This window comes from Peromyscus californicus, unplaced genomic scaffold (genome assembly GCF_007827085.1).
Source record: "Peromyscus californicus insignis strain IS unplaced genomic scaffold, ASM782708v3 Scaffold_3__1_contigs__length_106647218, whole genome shotgun sequence".
In the NCBI taxonomy this organism is placed as follows: Eukaryota; Metazoa; Chordata; class Mammalia; order Rodentia; family Cricetidae; genus Peromyscus; species Peromyscus californicus.
The window spans coordinates 106428146-106442435 of NW_026294551.1; the positions used below are offsets into that span (position 1 = coordinate 106428146).

A 14290-nucleotide genomic window follows, 5' to 3' on the forward strand; every position below is an offset into this window, starting at 1 on the left:
GTATTGCCACATGTCTTGTGTTCTATTACTTCTTGCTTTCCTGGCGGCTTGTAGTGTCTCCCTGACTGTCTTTCTTCTCCCTGTATCTCTCTTGGATTTTCCTTCTGACTAGATCCTGTGTTGCCATATGCCAAAACACATATTCACAGAGTACAGAAGGACCATCCTACAGCAGAAGTCAGCTCACCAGACTTTCAGGGCAAGAGCCTGTTCCTGGTCATGTCTTGCCACTGTCTTCTTTTACTCCTTCCACTTCTCCCCCGACCCTCTGCCTTCTTTTCCTTTTCACCCACTCTTCTTTCTCTTTAAAAATGTTTTTAGATATATTTATTTTATTTTGTGTGTATGAGTGTTTTGCTTGCATGTATGTATGTCCACTATGAGTGTTCCTCATGCCTGTGGGGGTCTGAAGAGGTCAGATCCCCTGGAACAGAGGTTAGGGATGTTGTAAGTCACTATGTGGGTGCTGGGAACTGAACCTGGGTCTTCTGGAAGAACAACAAATGTTCTTACCCAACTCTAAAGCCCTTGCTTTTTCTGTTTCTTTGAGGTAAGGTCTGGCCTCCAATCAATTATGTACTAAGGATGACCCTGAACCACTGATCCCTTTGCCTTCACCTCCTGAGTGTTGGGATGACAGGCCACGCCCAGCTTGCTACTTTCATATTGTTTTTTTTCACTGTCTGTGTCCCCCCAAGGAGGAAGCTTCATGGGGTCAGGGACCTTGCTGTCTCCCTCCCAGCCCTATCTTCAGCATTAACCTTCATCTTGGCATAGAAGCAAGTCCCTCCTCCATAAGTATTTACCCAAGAGATAAAGGAGTCACTTCCTACAGTGAACTTCCCTCTCCCCATCAAATACCTTAGTCTTTTGCCCTGGATGGGCTGTGGGCTTGCAGAGAAGAGCAAGTGACTGATTTCCCCCCATTTCCCCATGTGTGAGCCTGGCTGTACCCTCTCAGGCAGGGTACTCTTCTGGACACAGTGAATTATTTATTTTTTTTGAAGCCAAGAAGGAAGACATCTCTACTTCCTCCAGGAGTGGTGTTGCTGCCTTAGCTAGAGAAATCCATCTTACACACAGTCCTGTGGGCCTCATGTGGTTCTTCTAGCATTGGGGGTTCCTTTGTGGTTGGCTGAACAGCAGGACTCTGACTTTCAAGGTTTGAATGCTGAGAAGAGATGTGCCACTGAAGTTACACATCTAGAACCCCATGGAACTATGATCTGAACCCAGATTGACAGCAGCTGCCTTAGCTTGAAAGGGATTTGTTTTGCCTATGCCAGGGCCTCACCTACCACTCCTGATTAGGTTGGGCTAGGGTGGGGACTGAACACCTGCTCTGGGCAGATGCCTCTTGGGTGAGTCTGGTGAGCAGTGGGGCAGGGAGCCAGCCATGTCTCAAGGCCTCTCTTGGTCTGGATGGTGGCATCTTCACATTTATATAAACTTGGTTGTGGTGTAGTGGATTTTATCCCCAAGACATCTGGGCAAACACTTTCACATGTATTGCTTAGGGGGATGGATTTTCTTTCTGTCTTTTTGTTGAGACAGGATCTTCTGTCTATACTGCCCTGGAACTCACTTTGTAGCTGCTAAGGACAACCTTGAGTTTCTGACCCCCTGTCTCTTGCTTCCAGAGTGCTGGGATTACAGGCATTCACCACCATGCCTACTTTTATTAATGTAACCCATGTGACTACATGCTAGGCAGGCACCCCCCTCACCACTCCTGTTTTTTGTTTATTTTTTAATAATTTAAAACAAAAAACTTGATGTGTAGTTTAGGCAGTTTTCTTGCCTTAGTTTCCTGGGATTGTAGTGTGAAAAGCCATACCTATCTTGTAACTTTTCATTTTGAGATAGTTCTGCTCACAGAAAGTTGCAAAAGAGTAGAGTACTTGTCTTAGCTGGGGTTTTTCTATTTCTGTGAAGAGACACCATGACCATGGCAAGTCTTATAAAGGAAAACATTTAATTGGGGTAGCTTACATTTACAGAGGTCTAGTCCATTATCATCATCATGGTGGGACATGGTGGCATGCAGGCAGACATGGTGCTAGAGAAGTAGCTGAGAGTCCTACATCTTGACTGACAGACAACAGGAAGTGGTCTGAGATGTTGGGCGGTATCTTGAGCATAGGAGACCTCAGAGTCTCCCCCCACCCCCATGACACGCTTCCTCCAACAAGGCCACACCTATTCCAACAACCACACCTCCTACTTGCGTCACTCCCTTTGGGGGCCATTTTCTTTCCAACCACCACAGTACCATTTCATCTATACCCAGTAATAATATTTAAGAGATAAGGATTAAAAAAAACATGGCCATTATCTGGCTCAATACCACTCATGACAATTCTTTTAACATCATCAAATATTGCAGCAAGCCATTGTGGTTGCAAAATAAACCATCATGTCATTAGATGGGTTTATTCCTTCATTTATTAGCTGCAATTTCTCTCTTCTCTTTGACTGCCCTGGTGTGGGGTTTGTTTAGAAAAGGGAAAGGAAATTCTTGTTTCTTCCCATTTATTCTGTGTAACAGAACAATGGCTTGGATCACTTAAGTGTCTTTTCAGTATCCAGATGAATGTCTCATAATTTGGTGTGTTTTGAAACACTGTTTTTCTTTTTCTTTTTCCTTTTTTTTTTTTGAGACAGGGTTTCTCTGTGTAGTTTTGGTGCCTGTTCTGGCTCTTGCTCTGTAGTCTTTTTCTTTTTGGTTTTCTGAGACAACATTTCTCTGTGTAGCCCTGGCTGTCCTGGAATTCACTCTGTAGACCAAGCTGGCCTCGAACTCAGAGTTCTTCCTGCCTCTGCTTCCCAAGTGCTGGGATTAAAGGTGTGCGCCACCACTGCCTGGCTAAAGAACACCATTTTTCTAACTCACCCTTTTGGCCAGGTAGGGCCCCTTCTGGCTGCTCTTAGGGCTTTGAACATTCCCGTTCACCTTTGGACTAGTGGCTATGGAGTTTAACCATGTTCTGGCCTTACCTTGTGTGTTTCCTGCCCAGTGACTTTGCCAAGAATAATTTGGAAGTTTCAAACAGAAATGTTGATACCCTGATTTTACCCTAAATCAGCTTCTTCTGGAATTGTGGAAGTGGAACTAGGATCAACAGACTGGATGGGAAACTCATCATTAGACTGGGCTGTCTCCTCTGCTCTCTCTATAAAACTCTGAGGCTGCAAGCAGCATTCTTGGTTGTAGAGAACCCTTGCTGTCCCTTCACAGAGGCTGTTTTGGATTGAGATCTTGATGTGTACATGTTAAATGCTGAACTTCTTGAGCTCTGTGCTGGTATCTCCACCTGCTGTTGAGCTGGCCTTCTGCCTCTGAGAAAGAGATTCTCTGATAGCTGGCTCAAAATCTCTACAACTCCTGTATGAGATGCCTGTAATAACTCAACATTCCTAGCCTGACCTCCTCTGTAGACCATACAGCCTCCATCATAGACTGCTTTTACTTCTCTTGCCTGCTGTTGATCCCAGGGCTCTCCACAGTCTACACAAGTGTTTTGCCGCTGAGCTATGCCTAGCCTTCTGCTGTAGGCTTAAGTCCCTTCTGGGTCCCTGGGTATGCTGTACTTCTTCACACTCCTGGGTCTCTGCACACATTGCTTTCTGTCAGGAATGCCTTGCTTTTGCTCTTGACATAGTTGCTTTCTATTCCCTCTTCAAATTCTGGCCTTTCTCAGAGAGGCCTTCTCTGAGCCTCATGAACCAGTCCTTGTTGCTGTATGTGAGCTCAGTGGTCATATCTACCTACATTTTAGACACTGGTTGCAATTAAGTTTTACCTTTTTTTTTTTTGTATTTGTATAGTCATTTGATGATTGTCTTTCTGTCTCTAGAGCCTCACTATTTGACTCACATACCCTGCCATTTTTTTTAGATATAGTAACTCAGACAGGCTATTTTGCCTCTATTCTCATTTAACTGCAAAATGGGGGTAACACTTAATCCTGCCTTGGAGGGTATTCTTGGATGAGTGTGTGGACAGCTTGTAGAGCAGGGTAACTGTACCTCCAGGTGTACATGGGTTGTCTCTTTGTTTATATTTGTGTATGTTTCTTGGTACATGGTAAATGTTCAGGAAGTATTATCTGGGTGGGTGAAGGAAGTGAGATAATAATAGGACAGTGTTTAGACAGTCCACAGGTCCATAAAACGGTAAAATCTGGGCTGAGAGTGTAGCTCAGAGAACACTTGCCTAGCATGTGCAAGGTCCTGGACTTGCTTGACAGCAATGCAACACAAAAGTGTGCACCTCTTTGTAGAGAGTGCCTGGTGCAAAGTAGATGCTTAATACAAATTTGCTCAATAAATGGATGTGTAAAGTGGGAACAATGATAATAACACCACCTCACAAGGTTGAAGGAAAGGTCCATAGTACTTTATAGAGCGCCCAGTACATAGTAGGTGCTCATAAAATACTTGTTGAATGGATGAATGAAGTGGGGCCGATGTTAACAAAAGGTCATGGGGTTGCTATGGAAATGTAAGTGGAGAGAGGTTTGTATAATGTTTACACATAGTAGGTACACAGGAAACATTTGTTGGGTGAAACTGGAGGGATGAGCTCTGGTCTTTTCCTGTGGCTCAAGAGAGCAGCCCATGTGGGGTGCAGAAGTTTGAGGGCGTGGGCCATGGGCCTTTGAAGGAAGGATGGTCAGCTCCACCTAGCTCTCCCAAATGTGAAAAGTTAAGTTTGGGTTTTCCTTATCCTCCCTCCCCTGTGTTCTATCTCCTAGAATCCGTGCCCAGAATCCAGCGCCTCTTTCCTTTCCAGGATCACTTTCTGGTGGATTACAGGGTAAGGCTGGGCTTACAGATGGGGTAGGTAGTGGGGCATGAATGCAGTGGGCGTACGAATGCTTCTGCGCAGCTCAGCTGCCTGTAATTCCCTCCTGTACTGTCTGCAAGTTATATCTTCAGGTCACAAAGTAGCCTCCAATTTTATGTGATAAATACATGGGCTGTGAGCCCCTTTAGTCTCTGGTATAGGCTTGACTTTGGGTTGAAGTCAGGCTTGGTTCCAGAAAAGTATACAGATACTACACTTTCTGATTGATGCTCAGCCCTCCATATAAAGCGGAGTAACATTTAACCACATCTGCCTTGTATTCTGAATCATCTCTAGGTGTTGCATGACCCCTAATGCAGTGTAAATAGCTGCTGTGCTCTACTGCTTAAGGAATAACTTGAGACAAAACTTTTCCAAACCCACAGATGCGGAGCAGTGACTGCGATTATTGTTGTTGTCGCCTAGCTTATAGTAAAGTCATATATGCACATCATAGGGAATACATAAGAACAATATACATGATCAATGACAAGAAAACACCTAGAATTTGCCGATACTTTCATAGGAAGCAAGAAAAACAGATTCAAGGTTATCCTTGGCTACATAGAGCGCTTGGGGCCAGTCTGGGCTACATGAGGCCTTGTTTGAAAATAAAATAATTAAAAATAAAACTTACAAAGCAGAACAATAATTAGAAATACTCAGCTATTTCTTTCTAAAGACATGGTTCACCTGTCTGTCAAGATGGGCTCATTTCCCTAAAAGACCTAGTAGAGTTAGCCATAATTAGGTAATATGCTTTCATATCCACTCATCCTCAGATTTTTCCAGTCATGCCTGGACAGTGGCAGCAGGTGTCTGAGGGGAGTCCCACCGCACTCTTCTTTCAATGCTCACTGTGTCCCCCTTTGTGCCTTGCTCCCAGGATGATGGTGCAGGGTTACCGCCAGCCCCTGGAGAGCAGTGACCTCTGGTCACTAAATAAGGAGGACACATCAGAAGAAGTCGTACCTGTGCTGGTAAATAACTGGAAGAAGGAATGTGCTAAGTCAAGGAGGTGGGTGTCATGTTTCGGTGTTCTCCCAGACGAGGCAGATGTGGCCTAGGCTGACCTGTTACCTCCATTAGTCACTGTGACCTGAATCTCTTAAGTTTCTTGGTTCTGGGGAAACTGCATCAACTCTCTAGGTTGAAGTTTCTCATCTATCAGATGGGGTGGAGTGGAAGTGTGTAATGTCAAAGGCAGATCCCAGCAGCTCCCTCCTGTATTGTCTGTAAGTTATATCTTGACATCACTGATTGATTAGCTCTCCAAAAGGAGAGAGGAGGCCATCTGCCAAGCTGGAAGTTGATTCTGCTGGTCACAGCCCTCAGCTGTGTGTGCTGGGGCTTGGGCTTTGCCCTCCTTACACAGTCTGTCTTTAACCTCTCCCTCTCTGAACATCTTTCTGGTGTCTTGAATGTTCTTGCTGGATTGAATGACTTTTTATTATTATTATATTTATATTTATTTATGTGTACATGTGTGGGTGTGCATTTGCCATAGCATGCATGTATGGAGGTCAGAGGACAACTTATGGGAGTTGGTTCTCACCCTCTGCTATGTGAGTCCTGAGGATTGAACTCAGGCTGTCAGGGTGGACAGTAGGTGCCACTGAGCCAACTCATTGGCACTGAGTCTCCATTCTTCTTCTCGACGTTTTCTGTTCTGCTCATGAGATAAATGTCATCTGATGGGCCATGCTTTAGTGCTGGATCAACCCTGGGCAACTTTTCTAGAAAAGTTGTGTTTACTCATCTGAGACAGATTTGGCCTGGGCACTTCTGTTTTGCTGGAGAGGGTGTGACAGGAACTGGCCCACTAGGCTTGAAAGCTGTCACCAAAAGACTGACTCCATGAAGACCCTGACCTTTAGGGATGTCCATCTTGGTGAGGAATCACTTGCTCTTTTTCCTAGAAGTGTGAGCACATTTTATACCTGTGGATAGGGAGGGGTAGGAAGGAGGAGGGAGCAAATCTTGTTGGGCCGGAACTTGGCAGGGCCACTTATCCGGAGAAAAGGTGTAAGCTGAGATAGATTCTGGGCTGCAGGGTGTTCTGCTTGTCTAGGGAAGTGGTGAGAGAGGCATGGGCTGGGAAGCCTGTCTTGGTTTCTTGGCCCTGAGGGGCTCCTGTGGAAATTTGGTCTGCCCTGCCTCCTACTCCTCCTTTGTTTCTGGCCCAGTGCTTCTTCCTTTGTGTGTGATAATATTTTGTGTCCTCCTCACCCTGTACTCCTCTTACAGTGAGGCTGCTTTGGATCATGTTTCCTGTTGGCGTGAATATCAAGTGGTTCAGTGGCTGTGGAAAAGAGTTTGGTGGTGTTTTGTTTTGTTTTTGAATTAAATGTAGTCACTTACCTGTTGTCATTCTGTTCTAGGTAGATGCCCAACAGAACGGGAAACTTAGGTTCTAAAAGGCTTGTGCATACTTGTAGCTGCCTTGTGAGTGATAGTCCAAAACAGAATCAACCCCAAACACCCATTAGAATGTAAGCAGAAGTTGGAATCACTGCTCAGAGCAGAGGGAGGAAGCACAAAGTCATTATGCTAAGTGAAAAAGTGAACAGATAGTCGTCCCCCCAGTATTTGATGCCTAAAGGGACTTGAACAAGATGGAGGATGTACCAGCAATGCTCCAATGTATCTGATTAAAAGAAAATCAGGGCTGGAGAGATGGCTCAGAGAAAGTACCTGAAGCTCTTCCAAAGGATTCCAGTTTGTTTCCCTGCACCCATGCTGGACAACTCATATGACTTCAGGTTTACTCAGGATAGCTTGAGAAGATGGTAGAACTGTCAGCCTTCAAGCTCTGTCTTGGGGAACTCATGGCTCAGAGAGCTCTTATAGAGAGGGATTGAGTTCCACATCCAGGCTTGATGTCATTTATGGGGTATTTACCTTCTCATTTGGAACATTCCCCAGATTACCAATGACCTTGTCTCCTGAGTCAGTGTCTAATTTTTTAGGTGAACACATTATTTTCAGGCAAGCTAAATATTGTTTTTTTTTTTTTTAATTTTAGAACATATGAGCAAGTCCTTAGCCCTGTACTTTAATCTTATTTAAAGACCATTGATATTCCATGTTTTGACAAATGAAAAGCATTCTTTTAGGAGGTTTGGGGACCAGAGATTGTTCTTTTTCACCCCTTTCTCCCATAATAGTTGACTGTAACAGCTCATGTGTCAGCTATCATAAGGTTTTTGTTGTTGCTGCTGGTTTAGAAGTCACAGCATCAGGCAAAAGGGAACAGTAACTTCACCAGGGAGAAATTTGTAAAGGACAGCTTATCTAAAAATAGGTAGTGTGAAACAAAATGAAGTAGCTATTAATTGCTGATGGTTGAAAAGACTGAGGTATGATCTTCCCATACCTATGGTTTTAGCTACCTGTGATCAAACATGATATGAAAATGTTAAATCTAAAATTCCATTCCTAAGGTTTAAATTATGCACTATTCTTATTCCATCCTACTCTGTCACCCAGGGTATGAACTGTTCTTTTGTCTACTGTGTCTACACTGTACACTCTACCCACCTGCTAGTCGACTACTCAGCAGTCATCTTGGTTATCAGATTGGTGGTAATCTTTAGGTAGCAGCCTAAAGCTACATCACAGTGCCTCTCATTTGCCCTACTTCATCTGTCCTCTCTTAGTATCACAAGAAGGATGAGGACAGCATAAAAAAGTGTTTCAAGAGTAACAAAACACACTCATATTGTGTCATTTTTATTGTAAATGTTTCTTTTTTTAAATTTTTGGTTGACTTGTAGGTTAAACTTTTATGTATTTATAAGAAAGCATAGCCAATAATATCCATGGATAAGAGGGGATACTGAATATTTAAATGTGTAAGAATATAGTCTGTATAGACTTGTGTCTGCAGAATGGAGGGAAGATTCTAGACTTAGGTGACTTCGGACTGGCATTTCACTTGTGTGGATGCCTCCTGGGGTGTTTGTCTTCATTCAGGACTGGCCTATGTAGGACAGGGCAGAACTACAGCACTGCACAGGATGGTCACTGGGCTGAGTCACTGTGACCACCTGATGAGGACTTAGACCCATGAAACAAAGCTGCTTGAAAGCTTATGTAGCTTATGTAGCTGTTTTGGCACATGACCATATCTAGGCTGAAATTTTCTTTCCTATGTAGCTGAGGATGACCTTGAACTTGAAGATTCTTCTTGCCTCCATCTGCCAAGTGTTGGGATTATGTGCAAACTATGCTCGCAAGATTTATAGTTCTTAGCTTCTGTGTGTGGAAGTTGGGTCCATTCTCAGTGCATTTCTGTGGCCTGGAGAAATGGCTCATACTGCCATTACAGAGGACCAAGATTTGGTTCCCAGCACTCACATCAGGTAGCTCACAACCACCCAGTTCCTCGGGATCCAACACCCATTTCTGACTTGCACAGGTACCTGCACTCACATGGTGCACATAAGCTCATGTAGGCAAATGCACATACGTGTAAATAAAAAAAATCTTTAATTTTTGTATACAATATGAGGTCATGGTCTAGCTTATTCTCTACATGTGGCTATCTAGTTTCCTCCCACTATTCTTTTGTTTTGCTTTGTTTGAAAAGAGGTCCTTACCATGTAGCCTAGGCTGTCTTTCTACTCAATTCTCAAGTGCTAAGATTGTAGGCATGAGCCACCTTGCTTGGCCCATTACCAGTTTTTGAAAAGACTCTTTTGTCCCTTATGAATGGGTTTGACAGAAATTGCCTGCTTCTGGATTTTTTTTTTTCTCCCGGGTTTTTCCAGACAGGGTTTCTCTGTGTAGCCTTGGCTGTCCTGGAACTCACTCTGTAGACCATGTTGGCCTTGAACTCACAGAGACCTGCCTGCCTCTGCCTCCTGAGTGTTGGGATTAAAGGTGTGTGCTGCCACCACCCAGCCTGCTTGTGGATCTTTGATTTTGGGCCTTTAACTTCTACTACACTGGTCCCTGTGTAGCTAGCTTCCTTGTGCCTTTCTTGACATCTGTTAGTTACTTCACAGTAAAATTTGAAATTGTACAGTATGAGGTTCGGCTTCATTCTTCTCTTTCGGGATGCTTGTAGCTTATCTGGGTCTCGAGTTCCCATTATAGATTTTAGAACTGATCCATCACTTCCTGTGAAGCAGCCAGTTGAGCTTCTGAAAGGAATTGTGTATCTGACATGAGCTTGGGGCTGCCATATTACCAAGCCTTTCAGTTATGTCCACTCACTCAGTTTGTACAACCACCCTATGAGGTAGAGGTAGGCAGGACTTTTAATTTATTTAGACAGAGCCTCACTATGCTGCTCATTTTTTTTTGCCTCAGAGCCTCCTCTGTCTCAGCTTCCCCAGTTATACACTGCCACAACCTGGCTTATGATAAGCCCTGTTTTGCAAAAGAGGAAATGAACGTAGTGTACCTGCAGCTGCAGGCAGTAGATGGCCCAGGCAGGACCCAGGTCTCCCCAGTCCCGGGTCATACCTGCTACATTAAGCTGCCTCTTTATGGTGACGTGTCTTGGATTCTGCTCTTAACACTCTTGACTGTCGGTTTCCTCTCTGGCGGACCCAGTAATTTACCATCCTCATGTTATAGGCAGCCTGTGCGGATTGTGTATGCATCTCCCAAAGACCCCAGCAAGGCCAAGGGAAGTTCCCAGTTGGATGTGAATGAGGAGGTCGAGGCGCTGATTGTCAAATCCCCCCAGAAGGACCAGGACCCCTCTCTGTTCAAGGTGTTATACAAGACCTTTGGGCCCTACTTCCTCATGAGCTTCCTGTTCAAGGCCCTTCATGATCTGATGATGTTTGCCGGCCCTGAGATCTTGAAGTAAGAACTCTTGCCTGACTGCCTGGCTCTGCTTGACTTCCTGGGTGGTTCTGCCATGTGCAGGAGTAGGCTTGTTACTCACTACCTTCACCTTCCCCAGTTTCATTTAATTAGCATCTGAATTGTAGCCACTTGAGTTACAGAAGCCTCCTGAATCCAAAGTTGGGAGAATATGGGGAGCCGGGTGGTGGTGGCGCAAGCCTTTAATCCCAGCACAGAGGCAGGTGGATCTCTGTGAGTTTGAGGCCAACCTGGGCTATAGAGTGAGTTCCAGGAAAGGCACAAAGCTACACAGAGAAACCCTGTCTCAAAAAAAAAAAAAAAAAAAAAGAGAATATGGGGTTGTCTAGAGCAAGGATGTGTAGGTAGATTTCTTGAGCTTCTGAAAATTGGAAACCAAGAAGACAGCAAGGGGGCCTCTGTCATGTTTCTCTCCATCACCTTGGTCCCAGTGTGCTCTGTTTGACCTTGCTAGTGGGGAGACAGATTTGTCAGTGTGGTGATCCTAAGGTAGAGGTCCCTGTTGTAAGAGGCTGGCAGCTGGCAGTCATGTCACCCTGTGAGGTAAAGTGTTGTCTGACTTCCTGTGGCTCAAGTGGAAATTATTATGGTGACTTGGAAGTACTTCATCTTGATGTATGTATCACACTCACATTCCTCCTCCCCCCAACAGATTGATTATCAACTTTGTGAATGACAGGGAGGCCCCCGACTGGCAGGGCTACTTCTACACGGCACTGCTGTTCGTCAGTGCCTGTCTGCAGACATTGGTTCTACACCAGTACTTTCACATCTGCTTCATCAGTGGCATGCGCATCAAGACGGCTGTGGTGGGCGCTGTCTACCGCAAGGTAGGCCGGGCACTTACACCAAATCCTGTGACCTCAGAATCCAGGATGGCTGAGCTGGGGTTCCCCAGGACCTGTGTGGAGATTTCCAGCCCAGCATCCTCAGCAAAGAAATGATGGGGGCTATGGGGACCATGGGGCCAAGGATAGCCCCCATCAAGCTTTGTCCCTTAACAAAGTTGTCCTCAGTGGTTGTTGTGTGGGATGCTAGTAAACCCACATGCTGCCTGTACTATCTTGGCTATCTTTTATGAAGTCATGGGTGGAGATCCAAGTACAGGGGCTGAAGAGATGGCTCACTAGGTAAAGTGCAAGCCTGACGACCTGAGTTCGGAGCCCCAGAACCATGTAAAGTTGGCATGGTAGCACAGGTCTATACACCCAACAGCGAGCTAGGAGGTGGAGACAGGAGAGTCCCTAGAAGCTCCTAAACGAGGTAGCCTGGGGTACAGTAGTGATGAGATCCTGTCTCAAATAAGCTAGCAGGCTAGGACAGCACTTGACCTCCACATGTGTGCAGTTTTTTATTTTTATTTTACTTTTTAAAGACAAAGCAATCTATGTTAAATCTTTATTCTAGTTTATTCCTGGGTTTGCCTTCATTCTCACCCTAGATTTGAGCTGAAGAGGTAGTGTGATTCTTGAACAGAGGAGGACAAGCTTTAAATATTTTTATTTTGCCATGCTGGAGGCACACATGATTGATAGGGACTATCCCAGAGCCATGGCCCCACCTCCATTTTTTTTTTTTTTTGTTCAGTTTTTTTTCCCATAATTTTAATTTTTATTGAAAATAGATTTTTTTATACAATATATTTTGATCAAGGTTTCCCCTCTTCCAATTCCTCTCTGATCCCCCCTATCTACCCAAATCCACATCCTTTCTCTCTCTCCTTAGAAAACAGGTAACTTAAAGGGACTTAGTGATCTTCCAGCACACTCATGCCCTGGCCTCTGAGGTAGTACCACCACCTGACTCACAGGCTGGCAAGAGAATTGGCTTTCCTAGTGTTTCCTACCCCCTGTTACACTCGCCTATTAGCTTGAGTCCTGGTGCATAGGCTGCAGCCCAGACCAGTGGGATATTGAAGTCGAGCTTGTGCTCAGTGGCACAGGTGTATTTTTTAAGACTCTCCAGATGATTGTGTACAACCATGCTTGAGAATAAATGTCCCTAATGGATCTCTCCACTAGAGTCACTTGCCCCTGACACCTCAAGACACTTTAGGTATCATGACTTGGTATCACAATTTTCTGAGTAGAGGCCAGAGACTATCTTACAGTCAGTATGCAGACTGGCCAAACAAAGCATTTTCTAGCTCCCAGTGTCAGAGTGCCAAGGCTGAGAACCTTGTGTTGGGATCTGGAGCCAGCAACATTTTCATGACCTTTGAGCTTCTTAGAAATCCAGAATCCTAGCCTACCACCACCTGCTGATCAAGAAATCACAGGGTTCTACCCTCAGGTGACATGCCTGCATACTGAAATGTGCAAGGCCATGGTTTAGAAAGTACCTAGAACAGCTCAGGATGGGGAGGAGAAAACCACTGTCCAGAGTCTTTCCAGGGTCTGGGGAGAGTCCACAACTCTTTGCCTTCACCTGTAGGTTCAACTCTTCCCCTCTCCTGTATCCCGCAGGCTCTTGTCATCACCAATTCAGCTAGGAAGTCTTCTACGGTTGGGGAGATCGTCAACCTCATGTCTGTGGATGCCCAGCGCTTCATGGACTTGGCTACATACATTAACATGGTTTGGTCAGCCCCTCTGCAAGTCATCCTAGCCCTCTGGCTTCTGTGGCTGGTGTGTGTTTGCTCTTGGTCTCCTTCTTGTGCAGGGAGGGCTGGCCTTGTTTAGACACTGACATGGAGGGCATGGATGGGAAAGAACATTTCTTGCTGTTATTTACATTTTATTTCTGGTCCATTGACCAGTTTCTGGTTATTTTATTCTTTCCTTGTGTCATCAGGGATAAGTTCTATACACTGTCATTTCTGTGTGTGTGCAGGCAGGCAGGCAGGTGGGCATGAATACACACCTGTGCACACAGGATTCAGAAGTGGACCTCAGGTGTCCTCCCCAATCTCTCTCCACCTTATTTTTTGAGAGAATATCTCTCACTGAGCCTGGAGCTCACTGATTTAGCTAGGGTAATTGGCCGATGAGCTCCAGCTTTTGTCTCTGTTTCCCCTACCCCAGCATTGGGATGACAGATGGATACTGCCACACCCAGGTTTTTTTGTTTTTGTTTTCCTTTTGAGACAGGGTCTCACTATGTAGTCCTTGCTGCCCTGGAACTTGCTATGTCTACTAGGCTGTCTTCAAACTCAGAGATCCTCCTGCCTCTGCCTTCACAGTGCTGAGATTATAGACATGCATCACCATGGTCATGATAATCTTTTCATGAAGTATATGTAATTAACAACCTTATATATAGTTAAACCACCAACTTTCTCCCACTGTATCCCCTCAAATGTGAAACAAACTTATTTATTGAACCTAAGTATATTGGCCAAGAGTTTTTCATTGTAAGGAATAGAAATCCATCTTAGCTTGAACAGACAAGAGGAATTTTGGGAGAGGAGTACTCATACCTAGACAATCTGGGGATCCCCAGGTATGGATGGGTCCAGAAGAACTGCCATGTTTAGAGGATTCAGTTTCTTTCTTGTTATTTCTTGGCCCTGCTTTCTTTAATTGGCTTCATTGATAATGGCCTTGTGTCATCTTTATGGACAATAATACAAGAGAAGAGCTAATGGCATTCATTGCCTCT

General features: G+C 44.8%; 1 protein-coding gene across 5 annotated transcripts in view; it reads left to right on the forward strand.

The window, feature by feature from the left end:
* Abcc1 (ATP binding cassette subfamily C member 1) overlaps nt 1-14290 on the forward strand; it is a 132633-nt gene that overhangs the window by 59733 nt on the left and 58610 nt on the right. For 4 of the 5 annotated variants that reach the window (XM_052759608.1, XM_052759609.1, XM_052759610.1 and 1 more), the window contains 5 exons: nt 4758-4819; nt 5736-5867; nt 10436-10669; nt 11343-11520; nt 13156-13317. In XM_052759608.1, coding sequence (XP_052615568.1) covers nt 4758-4819; nt 5736-5867; nt 10436-10669; nt 11343-11520; nt 13156-13317 — 768 coding nt within the window. The remainder of the gene's footprint in view (nt 1-4757; nt 4820-5735; nt 5868-10435; nt 10670-11342; nt 11521-13155; nt 13318-14290) is intronic. The other variant, XM_052759612.1, reaches the window with a different exon arrangement.